This window comes from Austrofundulus limnaeus, unplaced genomic scaffold, assembly GCF_001266775.1.
Source record: "Austrofundulus limnaeus strain Quisiro unplaced genomic scaffold, Austrofundulus_limnaeus-1.0 Scaffold297, whole genome shotgun sequence".
NCBI classification, from domain to species: Eukaryota; Metazoa; Chordata; class Actinopteri; order Cyprinodontiformes; family Rivulidae; genus Austrofundulus; species Austrofundulus limnaeus.
This window is the reverse complement of record NW_013952699.1, coordinates 32,256-47,356: the sequence shown is the minus strand read 5'-3', so window position 1 is coordinate 47,356 and position 15,101 is coordinate 32,256. Positions and strand designations below refer to the sequence as shown.

Genomic DNA, 15,101 nt, shown 5'->3' with positions numbered 1-15,101 from the left:
CTCTTGTGTGATGCTGCGTTCAGGACAAGAATGGAAAACTCACCACTCTTATGCCAATATGGTCGCAATGATGCTTTTAGGTACCAAAATGGAATTGCATGAACATTCACGTGGTGGTTATGTAATACAGCGAATCGATAATAAAAAATCTGCGTCGACAAATTTACATAATCGACGTCATCGATTATTTCAACTAATCGGTGCAGCCCTACTTCAAACACCATCTGTATCACACTTTATACACTATTTCTATCACCCTTCACACACCATCTGTATTCACTCATTCCATTTGTATCACACTCCACATACACCATTTGTATCTCACTTCACATACCATCTGTTGCACACTTCACACACCATCTGTGTCACACTTCAGACACATCTGTATCACACTCCACACTCCATCTGCATCACACTCCACACTCCATCTGTATCACACTCCACACACCATTTGTATCTCACTTCACGTACCATCTGTTGCACACTTCTGACCTGACTCACCTGCCTCTCTGTACCTGTCCTCCAGGAGAAAGGTGCAGACATGGAGACAGAGAAGCGCTTGAGGAAGGACCTGAAGAGGACCAAGGCTCTGTTGGCTGATGCTCAGATCATGTTGGACCACATCAAGAACAACGCACCCAGCAAGAGGGAGATCGCCCAGCTCAAAAACCAGGTCCAGCACCATCTAAACACCATCCTGTACCACTAGTACAACAGTCAGACAGGTTTAACCTGGGTGGAATTGCTGCAGAAACATTCTTGTCCCCCACTGCCGTGGTGGGTGACATAAATGCTCTCCCTCTGTCCATCTGTTTCAATTTCAGACAGATGTAACTTTCAATTAGAAAGCTAAACTACACCACGCTTGTTATGAGTCATCCATGTTGCATGTCCGACCATACCATGTGGTTATGTTACATCATCAAAGCCCCGCCCCCTGWCGGATGGTAAAATGGTAAATGGGCTGAACTTATATAGCGCTTTATCAAGTTCACTTGGACCAGATGGAAAGCTCCATCTCTGGCCTTCTTGACCTGATCAGCAACAAACTRTGTCAGAACACTGATAATAAGTTGATCTAACTTGTTTTCAAGCACAAAGACTTTTTAGTGAAAGGCSTGGTCATGGTTGTGCAACGAAGTYAGACATCACGCCATTGACATGTTTGGCTCTAAATTCCACATATTTCAGCCAATCTGCACCAAATTCACTATAGTCGACCCTAATCCACCCCACTACAGGAATACAGTCCAATTTTGAATGTGTGTGACCTAATTAGACATCACGCCATACACATGTAAAGTCCTCCCAGGTGGGAGGTGAACCTGTGACCCTCCTGCTGTGAGGTGACATCTGCAACCACTGCTCCACTGTGCCGCTTCTTGAACCCTCTAAAATGACTTCATTAATATCTGAACCCCATCATGTGGTTCCAGTAAAAATGTCTGTTAGATGSTTATCAGAGTTTGTGGTCAGCATTGAAATGTTTGATAATAATTGATAGACTGGTTTTGAGTCTTAGAATAAAGAGAATCCCTCCACTTTCCAACAGCAGGACTCATAGAGTGAAGAGCCTGGCTGACAGATGTTTTCTCTGTGCAGCTGGAGGAGTCAGAGTTCACGTGTGCAGCTGCAGTTAAAGCTCGGAAAGCCATGGAGGTGGAGATGGATGACCTGCACGTTCAGATGGAGGACACCTCCAAAGCTAAGCAGGCGGTACGTGTCTTCATCTTTCTGTGTGTTGTCAACCCGCAGAGGACAGCCCACGCTTCTCTCACTAGATTCAACTTATTTATAAGGTTTTTCTGTCTTTCTTCTGGTTTATTTTTAATCATTTTTTTTTCTATCTTGACCTTTTTTAGTTTAGTTTATTCTCAGTGTCTGTGGTCACCTGTTCTCCAGTGACTGGTCAAAGTGTCTTTTGTCCCTCTCCACTGCCACATGTGTCCTTCTGTCCCTCAGTCTGAAGGGTTTTTTTTTTTTTTTGTTTTGTTTTGTTTTAGGCCAACAGAAACTTTCTGATTTGAACATTTTGTTGAAGCCTATAAAAGAATGAAATAGACCTTGAAAAGTTTCAGTCCTCTGTGCTGAGTCAAAGGTACAGATCATTAATTATCCAGGAGAGGACAGACAGGTCTGTCTCTGTCCTCTCCTTGCTTTTAGGTTATTTATTTACTGTACAACTAAACGTCTTTTTTTTCAATCCCTTTGGAATCAGATATTATTTAAGAATAAGTTTGGAGATAATTCTCCAGTAGTTTCTTCTGTCTTGTGATTATTTGGAGACGTGACAGCAGGACAGGACGTTGTCCTCTCTGAATGTCTCCAGTTTGCTTTCATCAGCACTCAGAGATGAATTTAAAACAGCAAAGTGTGATATGTAAACGAACGTGCCCCAGATTTTACAGATATTTTTAGTGCCTGAGGTGCACCTTGGCATGTCTCAGAGGCAGTGGTTTTATTAGAAACAGAGAAATAATCAGAAGAAACTGATTTTTCACAGGTTTCTGAACATGACGGAGATGATTTCACTCAGAGTTCAGGTGACCCTACAGCTGTTCAGTCTTTTCACCATAGTTTTGATAAAATATAGTGTTAAAAGTAAACAGCCGGTGTTTAATATTCAGCAATTCTTGGTGTCACATTTACATTTCAACAGTGTTAAAATAACACCAGTGTATTATTATTAACAAAGGAAATTATGGTGTTAAAAAGATTAWCAGACACCATAAGGTGTTAATACATCATCAAATTGAATGTAAATTTATGACTCAAAGTTAAAGTCAAACTCTTTGTAGTGATGCATTAACACTCAGTAGTCATTAGAAAAGTATAATGGAGTCACCCTTCACTCACCAGGAAGTACCTCTCACTCATGGTGTCGATTTATGGCCAATAACACAAACTTAAAGTTGAACAACTTGATCAAACTGAACAAGAAAACAACCAGAACAACTCATTTTTTCTCTCATGAACTCCTTTAATAGTCATAAACATGCAAACACATCATTTCTACTAGATTACCCAGCATTCCTTGCTGAGGAATTACTCTGTCTGATATGAGGTGGAAGAGGGCGGGGCTTTTCAGAATAGTAGTAGTAGTAGTAGTAGTAGTAGTAGTACTTCTTTATTCATTTCATTTGTAACACAAATTAAAGTACAGAAAAACATGCAATCAAAATAAAATCAAATAAAATGAAAGGCAGCAGAAGAAGAATAAATCTTATAATATCTGCCCCTTTTTATACCCAAAAATGTTTAAAAATAAAAGTAAAAATACAACAAAAATCAAAACAACTTAAAACATTTAAAAAATGAAATAAAAATAAAAAGACATCAATTCAAAAAACATGAATTCACTTATAATTCTCCATATTTCTTCAGAATACTCGTTTTTATCATTCTCTTCAATATATACAAGGGTCTGGCATTTTGAACTTCATCTTCCAGGCTGTTCCATAATCTTATTTCCTGGATTAAAGTGGAACGCTCCTTCAGGCCCGAACAAACCCAGGTTTCTGAAACATTTCTATTCCCTTAAGATGATAACAGCTCTCTCTTTTAACAAAATTTACTTGAATGTTGAAAGGTAAGACACCTTTATGAGCTCTGTACATTAATAGTAAAATATTATAATCAACCAAATCATAAAATTTTAATAATTTCAAGTCATGAAACAATATATTCGATGGATGGCTGTAATTTTTTCTAGCAATAATTCTTATAGCTCTTTTTTGTAAAATAAAAATTGGATTTGTGATAGTTTTACAAGCTTTACCCCAGACTTCAATACAGTAAATTAAATGTGGAACAATTATAGCATTATACAACATAAACAGTGCTTTATCATTGAACAGTTCTCTTACTTTGTACAGGACTCCAGTTGATTTGGCTATTTTTGTTCTTAAACCATTTAAATGATTTTTCCATGTTAGTTTTTCATCAATAATGACACCTAGAAACTTCACTTCACTGACTCTACAGATATCAACATCATCAATTTTAAATGAAGCATCTATAGTTCTCTTATTGTTACAGAAAATCATATAATTTGTCTTATCCAAGTTTAATGATAATTTATTAAGTTGAAACCAACTTTGTATTTTCATAACTTCTGTCTGTATCATGTCCAACATTTGTTTTATGTACATCTTTACCAGAATAAAAGAATGTTGTATCATCAGCAAATAGAACACACCCAAAAAGATCTGACACATTTACCAAATCGTTCACATACAAAATAAATAACTTAGGTCCGAGAATGGAACCCTGAGGCACTCCACATGAGATGTTACAAAACTCAGATCTTACATTATTTATTTCTACAAATTGTTTTCTATTTTCCAAATAACTAGATACCCACTGTAATGCAGGTCCTCTAATACCATATTTATTKAACTTTTCAAAAAGAATACTATGGTTAATAGTATCAAATGCTTTTTTAAATCAACAAAAATACTGACCCATACTGAGAATATTTCTTTCAACACTGCATGGTGTTTTATAACAACACTGTTAAGTGTAATATAAGACTTAACTGTGGGCGGATCTTATTTAACACTTTCCAGTGTTGATTCAACACTGAGGAAATAAACACTTTGATTTAACACCAACACTGGGTGTCAGTTTACTCAAAAAGTGTTAAAATAACACTAACTGAGTGTTAAATCAACACCCAAAAGTTTAACACTGAAATTTTAACACTCCTGTTGTTGCTGACACTTTATTTTTATTACCACTTGTTTAGTTACTTTAGCTGGAACAAAACTCAATTCACTTCATCTTATTCAGTATTTTACTTTTCTCTGTCTATTTTTTTTTTTTTATAAAAAAAATATTAATGTTTGAAGGTAAAGTTTGAACTTTGGATCCTTTTCATACAATAAAATGTGTTCTGGTATAAAACAGGCCTGTTGCCTGAGGGCATGATGGGAGTTTTCCTCTCCAGTCTTCATGTAAGAGTACAGGGTACCAGGTTGAGTTGTGTCATGGTGCAGGACAATAGAGTTAAATTTTCTGTTAGAAAACACAGTTTGTGTGTGAATGTGACGTAAGTTGTCCTCTGTTTGTGTTGCGTTGTGYCATCCAGTTTGAGGAACAGCTGAGCCGCCTGCAGAGAGAGAAGAACGAGCTGCAGTCCAAAATGGAGGAGGACCAGGAGGACCTGAACGAGCTGATGAAGAAGCACAAAGCTGCCGTGGCCCAGGTCTCCTCCACACTCACCTGCACTGCAACACCAGCTCAACAGGCTGTCTTCTTCTGGACTGGMTGTTTGAAAATGACCTAATAACTCAGATCACAGCCACTTCCTCATGCTGAACCATGAGCATGTAAAGACTGAAAACTATCAGAGCTGTAATCCTCCACAGATTAAATTTTAATCTCATAAAGCAGGCTGAGAGATGGACTCATTACATATCATGAAGTGTGACTTTTTCTTTAAAAACATGTAACCTTTATTGTATAAATGAGTATTATTAGTTGAATGACTGGGAGTTTGGTTACAGATTATTAAAGGTTTTACTCTCTGAGTGTTTATAAAGAATTATTCCTAAAATATGCCCTCATCCACTGTCCTGTCCTGTTTGTGTCCTCAGTCGGCCCAGACCTTGGCCCAGATCAGTGACATGCAGTCCCAGCTGGAGGAGGCCCTCAAGGACAAGCAGGAGGTTCAGGAAAAGGTGAGACCTGACAAACACATGGATGAAGGTAACACAGACTCCTGATGGGTGTTTATTATATAAWCTTATATTTATTTATTTACCTTTATTTAAACACAAACACAGCTTGTCTGTACTGTTAGCAAAATATCTTAATAATCACTGAACAGACTTTAATGAAACTTTCAGAAAGTAATCAGTAGTGAGTCATGTGTTTAAGACTGTTTTTCACTAATGAAGTCAGCTCTCTGTTAGTAAAATATCTCATGAACCACTGGGTGTTTTGAATAAAACATACATCTACAACTGATGACCTGATGAGGACTTCTCTGTTCTCAGAGTCCTCTGGCCTCAGTCTTCTCTATCCTCAGACTCCTCTGTTTTCAGAGTCCTTCTGGTGCTGCAGCTCTGTCTCAGACTGAATGTAGAGCACTCCGTTGGCTGATTTCCACTGCAGAACTCTCCTGACAGATCTTATAATTGATGTGTCACTTAGGGAAGATTGCTGAGCCGATATGTGACACAGACGACCAACTCGGTTATACAATTCAGACAAGCATGTCATTACATGCTCTTAATGACTTCTGCAAAATTAATCTGTTTTTTTTAATCAGACAGTAAATGTTACTCTGCAAATCCTGGGATGAAGTGTTACCTGGAGTCAGTAACATCATCTGTACACAGACACTTGAAGATATTCCATAGTTTTAGGGTTTGAAACAGTTTGGTAAACATCCACATCTTATATGCTGCACTGAAGCAGGAGAGGACACAAAATGTTTGACCATGTTAAGGACTCAGCTAACCTCAGCTCAGTGAGACCACCTGTATGAGTTCTTCTACGGTACAATGGACAAATCATGACTTTGGTTCTGTTTACTAAAGCKATTTCTCCTCAAATGYCCCCATTTCCCCATATCTTCATGTYTCCATGTCTCCATGTTCCCATGTCAGGACATAGAGGATCAAATGTGTTGTAGTTGTGTGCATCACAAACATTCTGAATTAGTCAAAGTAACAGAAATCCATGTTTGTCTGTTTCCTGATGTTTTAACACGAAGTTCAACAAAGACCAGGAACCTGGAAAGTTCATGATGTGCACATAACAGACATGCACACAAAATGACTGAGGCATAGGAATTCATTGGTTTTAGATCCATAGTTTATTTTAAAATGAAGTAGTTTTTAGAGGAAATAGAAGGAATTTATCAAGATTTATTTAAAATCCTTTAAAAGTTAGTCCGTACGTCCATCCGTTTTTTTTCTGCTTATACGGGGTCGGTCGCGGGGGCAGCAGCCTAAGCAGAGACCCAGATTTCCCTTTTGGGAACGCCTTGGAGTTCCCAGGCGTTCACAGGCCAGCCGAGAAAGATAGTCCTCCAGCGTGTCCTGGCTCTTCCTCTGGGCCTCCTTCCAGTGGGACATGCCCGGATCACCTCACCAGGGAGGCGTCCAGGAGGCATCCTAACCAGATGAACCACCTCAACTGGTTCCTCTCGACATGGAGGAGCAGCGGCTCTACTTTGAGTCCCTCCCAGATGACTGAGCTTCTCACYCTATCTCTAAGGGAGAGTCCAGACACCCTGCGAAGGAAACTGATTTCAGCCGCTTGTATCCGTGATCTCGTTCTTTTGGTCACTACCCAAAGCTCGTGACCATAGATGAGGGTAGGAAAGTAGACCGACTGGTAAACCAAGAGCTTCGCCTTTTGGCTCAGCTCTCGSTTCACCACGACAGACCGATACAGCRCTCRCATCACTGCAGACGCAGCACCAATCCGCCTGTCAATCTCCYGCTCCATTCTTCCCTCATTCGTGAACAAGATCCCAAGATACTTAAAAGGACCTCCTCCCCAACTCGGAGAAGGCACTCTACCCTTTTCCGGCTCAAYACCATGGTCTCAGATTTGGAGGCACTGATCCTCATCCYGGCCGCATCACACTCGGCTGCAAACCGCTCCAGTGAGAGCTGGAGATCATGATCTGATGAAGCCAATAGGACCATATCATCTGCAAAAAGCAGAGATGCGATCCAAYGGTCACCAAAACGGATCCCYTCAACACCTTGGCTGTGCCTAGAAATTYTGTCCATAAAAGTTATGTAGAGAATCGGGGACAAAGGGCAACCTTGTTGGAGTCCAACTYTCACYGGAAACGAGTCMGACTTACTACCGGCAATGTTGACCAAACTCTGACACTGGTGGTACAGGGACCTAACAGCCCATATCAATAGGCCTGGTAGCCCATACTCCCTGAGTACCCCCTACAGGAGTCCCCGAGGAACACGGTCGAACGCCTTCTCCAAGTCCACAAAACACATGTAGACTGATTAGGCGAACTCCCATGCACCTTCCAGGACCCTGCTGAGGGTGTAGAGCTGGTCCGCTGACCAGGACCAGGACGAAAACCACACTGCTCTTCCTGAATCCAAGATTCGACTATCCGATGGACCCTTCTCTCCAGGACCCCTGAATAGACCTTACCAGGGAAGCTTAGAAGTGTGATTCCCCTATAGTTGGAACACACTCTGCGGTCCCCCTTTTTAAATAGGGGGACCACCACCCTGGTCTACCAATCCAGGRGAACTGCCCCCGAWGTCCACGCRATATTGTGGAGTCACATCAACCAGCGCAACCCCACAACATCCAGAGCCTTAAGGAACKCCGAGTGAATCTCATCCACCCCCRGCACCTTGCCACYGAGGAGCTTTTTAACCACCTCAGTGACCTTGGCACCAAAGATTGGAGRGTCCAATCCAGGRTCCTCAGGCTCTGCTTCCTCATGGGAAGACATGTCGGTAGGAKTGAGGAGGTCTTCGAAGTATTCTGCCCACCGACCCACAACGTCCCAAGTTGAGGTCAGCAGCGCACCATCCCCACCATAAATAGTGTTGGTGGTGAAYCACTTCCCCMCCTGAGACGCCGGATGGTGGACCAGAATCGCCTCAAAACCATACGGAAGTCTTTTTCCACGGCCYCTCCGTACTCCTCCCACGCCCGAGTTTTTGCCTCAGCGACCACCCGGACCACATTCYGCATGGACTGCCGATACCTATYGGCTGCTTCYGGAGTCCCACAGGCCAAAAAGACCCGATAGGACTCCTTCTTCAGCCTGACAGCATCCACTAGCGTGTCAGAGGATTGCCGCAATGGCAGGCACTGACAACYTTATGGCCATAGCTCTGGTAAGCCGCCTTGWCAATGGAAGAATGGAACATGGCCCACTCGGACTCAATGTCCCCAACCTCCCCCAGAATTTGTTCAAAGTTCTCCCGGAGGTGTGAGTTGAAGCTYTGTCTGACAAGAGACTCAGCCAGACGTTCCCAGCAGACCCTCACTATACGTTTGGGTCTGCCAGGTCTGACTAGCATCCTCCCCCACCATCGGAACCAACTCATCACCAGGTAGTGGTCAATTGACAGCTCCGCCCCTCTCTTCACCCGAGTGTCCAAGACATGCGGCCGCAGATCAGATGAAACAACAACAAAGTCGATCARATTGAGTCGATGGATTGAGCTGTGGCCTGGGGTGTCCTAGTGCCAAGAGTACATATGGACACCCTTATGTTTGAACGTGGTGTTTGTTATGGACAATCCATGACAARTACAGAAGTCCAATAACAAAACACCGCTCGGGTTCAGATCGGGGGGGACCGTTCCTCCCAAACACGCCTCTCCAGGTCTCACTGTCATTACCCACGTGAGCGTCGAAGTCCCCCAGCAGAACGAGGGAGTCACCGTTAGGAGCGCTCTCCAGCACCCACTCCAAGGACTCCACAAAGGGTGGGTAATCTGAACTGATCATAGGCACAAGCAGTCAGGACCCGTCCCCCCACCCGTAGGTGGAGGGAGGCTACCCTCTCGTTCACCAGGGTGAACCCCAACGTACAGGCACCGAGATGGGGGGCAATAAGTATGCCCACTCCTGCTCGGCGCCTCTCAGTATGGGCAACTCCTGAGCGAAAGAGTGTTCAACCCCTCTAGTTAGAACCTCTCAATCTCACACATCAGCTCAGATTCATTCCCCACCAGAGAGAGGTGACATTCCACATCCCAAGAGCCAGCTTCTGTAGCCGAGGATCAGACCACCAAGCTCCTCACCATTGACCACTGCCCAACACACAATGCACCTGACCCCTTTGACCCCTCCCACAGATGGTGAGCCCATGAAAAGGGAGGCCCACGTCTCCTCTTCGGGCTGTGCCCGACTGGGTTCCATGGGCAAAAGCCTGGCCACCAGGCGCTTGCCAACGTGCTCCAGAGTGGGGCCCCAGTGACCCACGTCCAGGTGAGGGAACACTGAATCCATTTAAGGCACTCATCATAAGAAGTCTTTGGGCTGCACTTTGTCTGATCCATCACCTAGGACCTGTTTGCCTTGGGTAACCCGACAACATAGCTCCTAGGATCATTGGGACACTCAAACCTCTCCACCAAGGTGGCAGCCCAGGGAGAGGAAAGTCACCAGTAGTCAATCTGAACCATATTTAAAATGTTTTAAATCTGTTGAACTGCAGAAATGAATCTACGTTTGGGTTTTTAGCTTCCCTGGTCCTGGATGACTGAGAATGTACACCATCATGAAGTAGAAGCTTCTTACCTGTTTYTGGTTTTCTCTGAACTTTTGCAGGACAGGGTCAAGTCTCAGCTCCTTCTTTTAGATTCTTGAAATACTCTTTTTAAACTCCACTTTAAGTTGAAAGCAAAGATCTACATCACACAGCTGCAGAGTTGTTGGTGGTGGATGTCTGGTGAGGAAGTAATGTGACCACACGGAGCATCAGTCAGTTGTTCATTCGCAGACATGTATATTCCTTTGATCATGCTTCTCAGCTGAAGCATGAAAAGTCCAGATGTAAAGTAAAGGTTGAGTTTCTGTGCTCTGAGTTGGTAATGCTTTATAAAACAGACTTTTGTCTCTGTCTCGTCCTCTGAGTGTCCTCCGACCCATGTCCTTCGTTCATCCATACATAATCCTGTAATATGGTCGGTCTGTGTGTTTGTGTCCAGATGCAAGTGCTCCAGAGCCAGCTAGAGTTCCAGGAGCAGTCCATGGTGGAGAAATCTCTCGTCACTCGTCAGGAGGCTAAAGTACGGGAGCTGGAGACAAAGCTGGAGTTTGAAAAGACGCAGGTCAAACGGCTGGAGGTGAGACTACAGACCAGAGCTGCTGCTTGGAGGCATCAAGGGGGGCTCTAAGACCACACAAGATCTTTGTAGGTTATTTAAAAGGTCAACACAAAAGTCAGAGTTGTCCCCTCACATGAATGTATTTAACATGAGTGGAGCCAGGGTCAGCTGTAAAACTGCAACAATCAATGGAACAACACACCTCTAACTTACTGTTTCAAACTCTTCCATTTAAAACAAGAGCAGTGTGTGTGTGTGTGTGCGTGTGCGTGCGTGCGTGTGTGTGTGTGTGAATCATTCCAGGCATTGATAAGAAATAGAAAAGAAGATCAGAAGTGTTTGATTGATCTTGTAAATGTATCAGTTAAAGCATAATATTGATGTTTGCAGCATATTAAAGCTAGCATTTTAAACCTCAGCTCTCTAACAGGAAAATCAGTTTTAATCAGTGAGTTTGTTACTRAGCACATTCTGGATCTGATGGGTGTACCTGAAACTCACTGCAGATCAGAGCATTTCAGTTCAGTTTATTTATATAGCGCCAAGTCACAACATACGTTGTCTCAGGGCACTGTACATGAAAAAAAGAACAATCTAAAGAAAAAGAAGCCAGCAGATTGTGTTGAATCACTTCATCACAGTCTCCCATCCTGAGCAAACGGTGGAGAGGAAAAACTCCCTGCTAATCAGGAAGAAACYTCCAGCAGAACCAGGCTCAGGCGAGGCGGCCATCTACTGGCTGGGTTGGGGGAAAGCGGTGCTGTTTTTCTCTAAACTTCAATTTTCTGGGTGAGATGAGGCCTCTTCAATACTAATGCCAGCTTGTCCATGCTAGTCKCTAGCTTCTCATGCTAACGCAAATGAATAGTCTCCTTTTCATTTGCTCATGCTGGCCTCTCAGTTACCGGTGCTGRCCTATTATTATCRGACCAGTAGCTGGCTTAGGAATAGATATAGTCTCCTGCTACAAGGATGAAGCAACTGCTAGTTGTCCAATAGCATAATTTTTGCCCTCAGATCATGCCATAATTGTCAGTGGTGTAAAACTACAGGTTCATGAGGAGGATTTTAAAGACTGAGGACTGAGAACCAGAAGCAGGCAGTCATTCAGTGACATCATCTCTGAAACATCAACAGTGTTCTGAACGTTACCATCAACAGGCTAACTGTCTGTGTCAGGACTGTATCCAGCAGGGTGGATAAACCTGTTTTTASGGCTTATTAAACAGAACTTTTACAGGTTTACTGCAGACAGATGAAAGTTTTTACTGTTTTAAACCTTATTTTAACCTGGTATGTTTTGTAGAACGTGGTGGCTCGTCTAAAGGAGAACGTGGAAAAGCTGACAGAAGACAGGGACCAGCGTTTCAGCAGCGAGAACCGTGAGAAGGAGCAAAACAAACGTCTGCAGAGACAGATCCGAGACATCAAAGAAGAGATGGGGGAACTGGCCAAGAAGGAGGCTGAAGCGAGCCGCAAAAAGCATGAGCTGGTGAGAAGGAAGCTGAGGAGAAGACATCAGCTCGGTGCTGGTGGAGGTCTGACCCATCCAGCTGCAGAGTTTACGCTGTTTCTGCTTTCATTCACAGGAGATGGACATCGAGAGCTTAGAAGCAGCCAATCAGAGCCTACAGGCTGACCTGAAGCTGGCCTTTAAACGCATCGGTGACCTGCAGGCTGCCATCGAAGATGAGATGGAGAGCGAGGACAACGAAGACCTTATCAACAGGTACTAACACAGCTCACCCAATCTCAGCCTGAACTTACAGGGGTTAGACAATGAAACTGAAACACTTGTCTTTTTAGTGTGGGAGGTTTCATGKCTAAATTGGACYAGCCTGGGGGTCAGTCTTCATTWATTGCACATTGCACCAGTAAGAGCACAGTTTGGCTCAAAATATTGCGATGCACACAACATTATGGGTGACATACCAGAGTTCAAAGGAGGACAAATTGTTGGTGCACGTCTTGCTGGTGCATCTGTGACCAAGACAGCAAGTCTTTGTGATGTATCAAGAGCCACAGTATCCAGGGTAATGTCAGCAAACCACCAAGAAGGACCAACCACATCCAACAGGATTAAYTGTGGACGCAAGAGGAAGATGTCTGAAAGGGATGTTTGGGTACTAACCTGGATTGTATCCAAAAAACATAAAACCACGGCAGAATTAAATGTGCACCTCAACTCTCCTGTTTCCACCAGAACTGTCTGTCAGGAGCTCCACAGGGTCAATATACATGGCCRGGCTGCTATAGGCAAATCTTTGGTCACYCATGCCAATGCCAAACTTTTGTTTCAATGGTRCAAGGAGCACAAATCTTGGGCTGTGGACAATGTGAAACGTATTGTTCTCTGATGAGTCCAYCTTTRCTGTTTTCCCCACATCTGGGAGAGTTACGGTGTGGAAAAGCCCCAAAGAAGCATTGCACGYCCAGAGTGAAGCATGGGGGTGGATCAATGATGGTTTGGGCTGCCATATCATGGCATTCCCTTGGCCCAATACTTGTGCTAGATGAGTGCATCACTGCCAAGGACTACCGAACCATTCTGGAGGACMATGTGCATCCAATGGTTCAAACATTGTATCCTGAAGGTGGTGCCATACAGTATATCAGGATGACAATGCACCAATACACACAGCARGACTGGTGAAAGATTGGTTTGATGAACRTGAAAGTGAAGTTGAACATATCCTWTGGCYTGYRCAGTCACCAGATCTAAATGTTATTTAGTCACTTTGGGGTGTTTTGAAGGAGCGAGTCAGGAAACTTTTTCCTCCACCAGCATCACGTAGTGACCTGGCCACTATCCTGCAAGAAGAAGGGTTTAAAATCCCTCTGACCACTGTGCCGGACCTGTATATGTCAATCCYAAGACAAACTGATKCTGTATTAGCCGCAMAAGGAGGCCCTACACCATACTAATAAATRATCGTGGTATAAAACCAGGTGTTTTAGTTTCATTGTCCAACCCCAGTATATCAACTAAAGAAAATCCTAGTCATAACCTGATGAAAAGATCTGTCTTGAGGATCAGGATTGTAAWTAACTGATTTATGTTGTGTTTGACACCATTTTATTTGATGTTTTTTTTTGTTTTGTTTTGTTTTCTCTTGTTTATCTTTTCCTTCCTCCTCGTCACATCCAGTCTGCAGRACATGGTGACAAAGTATCAGAAAAGAAAGAACAGAACGTGAGAATCGTGCTGGTTTGGTTTCCACCTGACTGRAATGCTGCGGCAGGCTTTAAACGTTTCAACACGAACTCTTGTGACTGTTCTGCTTTGCAGAAGATAATAACTGTAACTCATGAGTRTGTTTGTGGAGGAGACAGTGAATGTGATGCATCATGAACTCACCATGTCTGCTGCATGTCTTCACTCTCTSAGCTGCATGAATCACAGCTAACACAGGCCTGCAGGTCCAAAACAACCTGCGTGTTTCAGCACCTTTGTTTAAACTAAAGCTTTAATGAGACGGTTCTCYAACTTCTTATTGTTAGTGTGTTGTGTTGGGCTTGTATTAATGAAAGGAAACGACAGGATGCTGTATGTGTGGTTTTTTTCCATCATACCTGGTTAAGATGTAACTCAACAGATGGAGAAGTTTGGAAAGAGAATCCAGTTTGGTTTATCTGATGATTTACAGTCAAATCATAGGGCCCTACAAATCTCAGTCCTATTTTTATTTWTTTTTTACRCGCCTGKGAAATCTTTCCACGTACCCCTGTAATATGCTTGTGTACCCCTGGTTGGGAATCTCTAGACCACCTCAGAACGGGAGACTGAGAAGGTCCAGACCTGTATTTAGTGCAATTTGATTGTACTCAACTAGCTAAAGATCATTTTGAAAGACTGAACAAAAACACTGAACAACYCTTCAGTTTCTGTCCAAAGATTTGATCTAAACCCAAACTGTACTGGACCACAAAGAAGTCCTAAGTGGTCCGATAGAAGGCAGCTGGACTTTTATAATGCTAAATGGACTGTACTTATATACTTTGTACTTTCTATCCTACCAGGATACTTAAAGCTCTTTACAATCTGTGTCCTTATTTACCCATTCACACGCATTCATTCAGCACTCTACAAAACTAATACAGATAAATCGATCTATAGAGACCAATACAGATAAATCGATCTATAGAGACCAATACAGATACTGTAAATCAATCTATAGAGACTAAATACAGATAAATCAGTCTATAGAGACCAATACAGATAAATCGATCTATAGAGACCAATACAGATACTGTAAATCAATCTATAGAGACTAATACAGATAAATCAATCTATAGAGACTAAATACAGATAAA

The 15,101-nt window shown here is 42.9% G+C and overlaps 1 protein-coding gene across 11 annotated transcripts in view; it reads left to right on the top strand.

The window, feature by feature from the left end:
* myo18ab (myosin XVIIIA b) overlaps window positions 1–15,101 on the top strand; it is a 145,687-nt gene that overhangs the window by 114,126 nt on the left and 16,460 nt on the right. For 8 of the 11 annotated variants that reach the window (XM_014021564.1, XM_014021565.1, XM_014021561.1 and 5 more), the window contains 8 exons: window positions 527–673; window positions 1,603–1,716; window positions 5,090–5,206; window positions 5,598–5,681; window positions 10,668–10,805; window positions 12,094–12,279; window positions 12,377–12,516; window positions 13,936–13,980. In XM_014021564.1, coding sequence (XP_013877018.1) covers window positions 527–673; window positions 1,603–1,716; window positions 5,090–5,206; window positions 5,598–5,681; window positions 10,668–10,805; window positions 12,094–12,279; window positions 12,377–12,516; window positions 13,936–13,980 — 971 coding nt within the window. The remainder of the gene's footprint in view (window positions 1–526; window positions 674–1,602; window positions 1,717–5,089; window positions 5,207–5,597; window positions 5,682–10,667; window positions 10,806–12,093; window positions 12,280–12,376; window positions 12,517–13,935; window positions 13,981–15,101) is intronic. The other 3 variants (XM_014021567.1, XM_014021559.1, XM_014021558.1) reach the window with 1 other exon arrangement.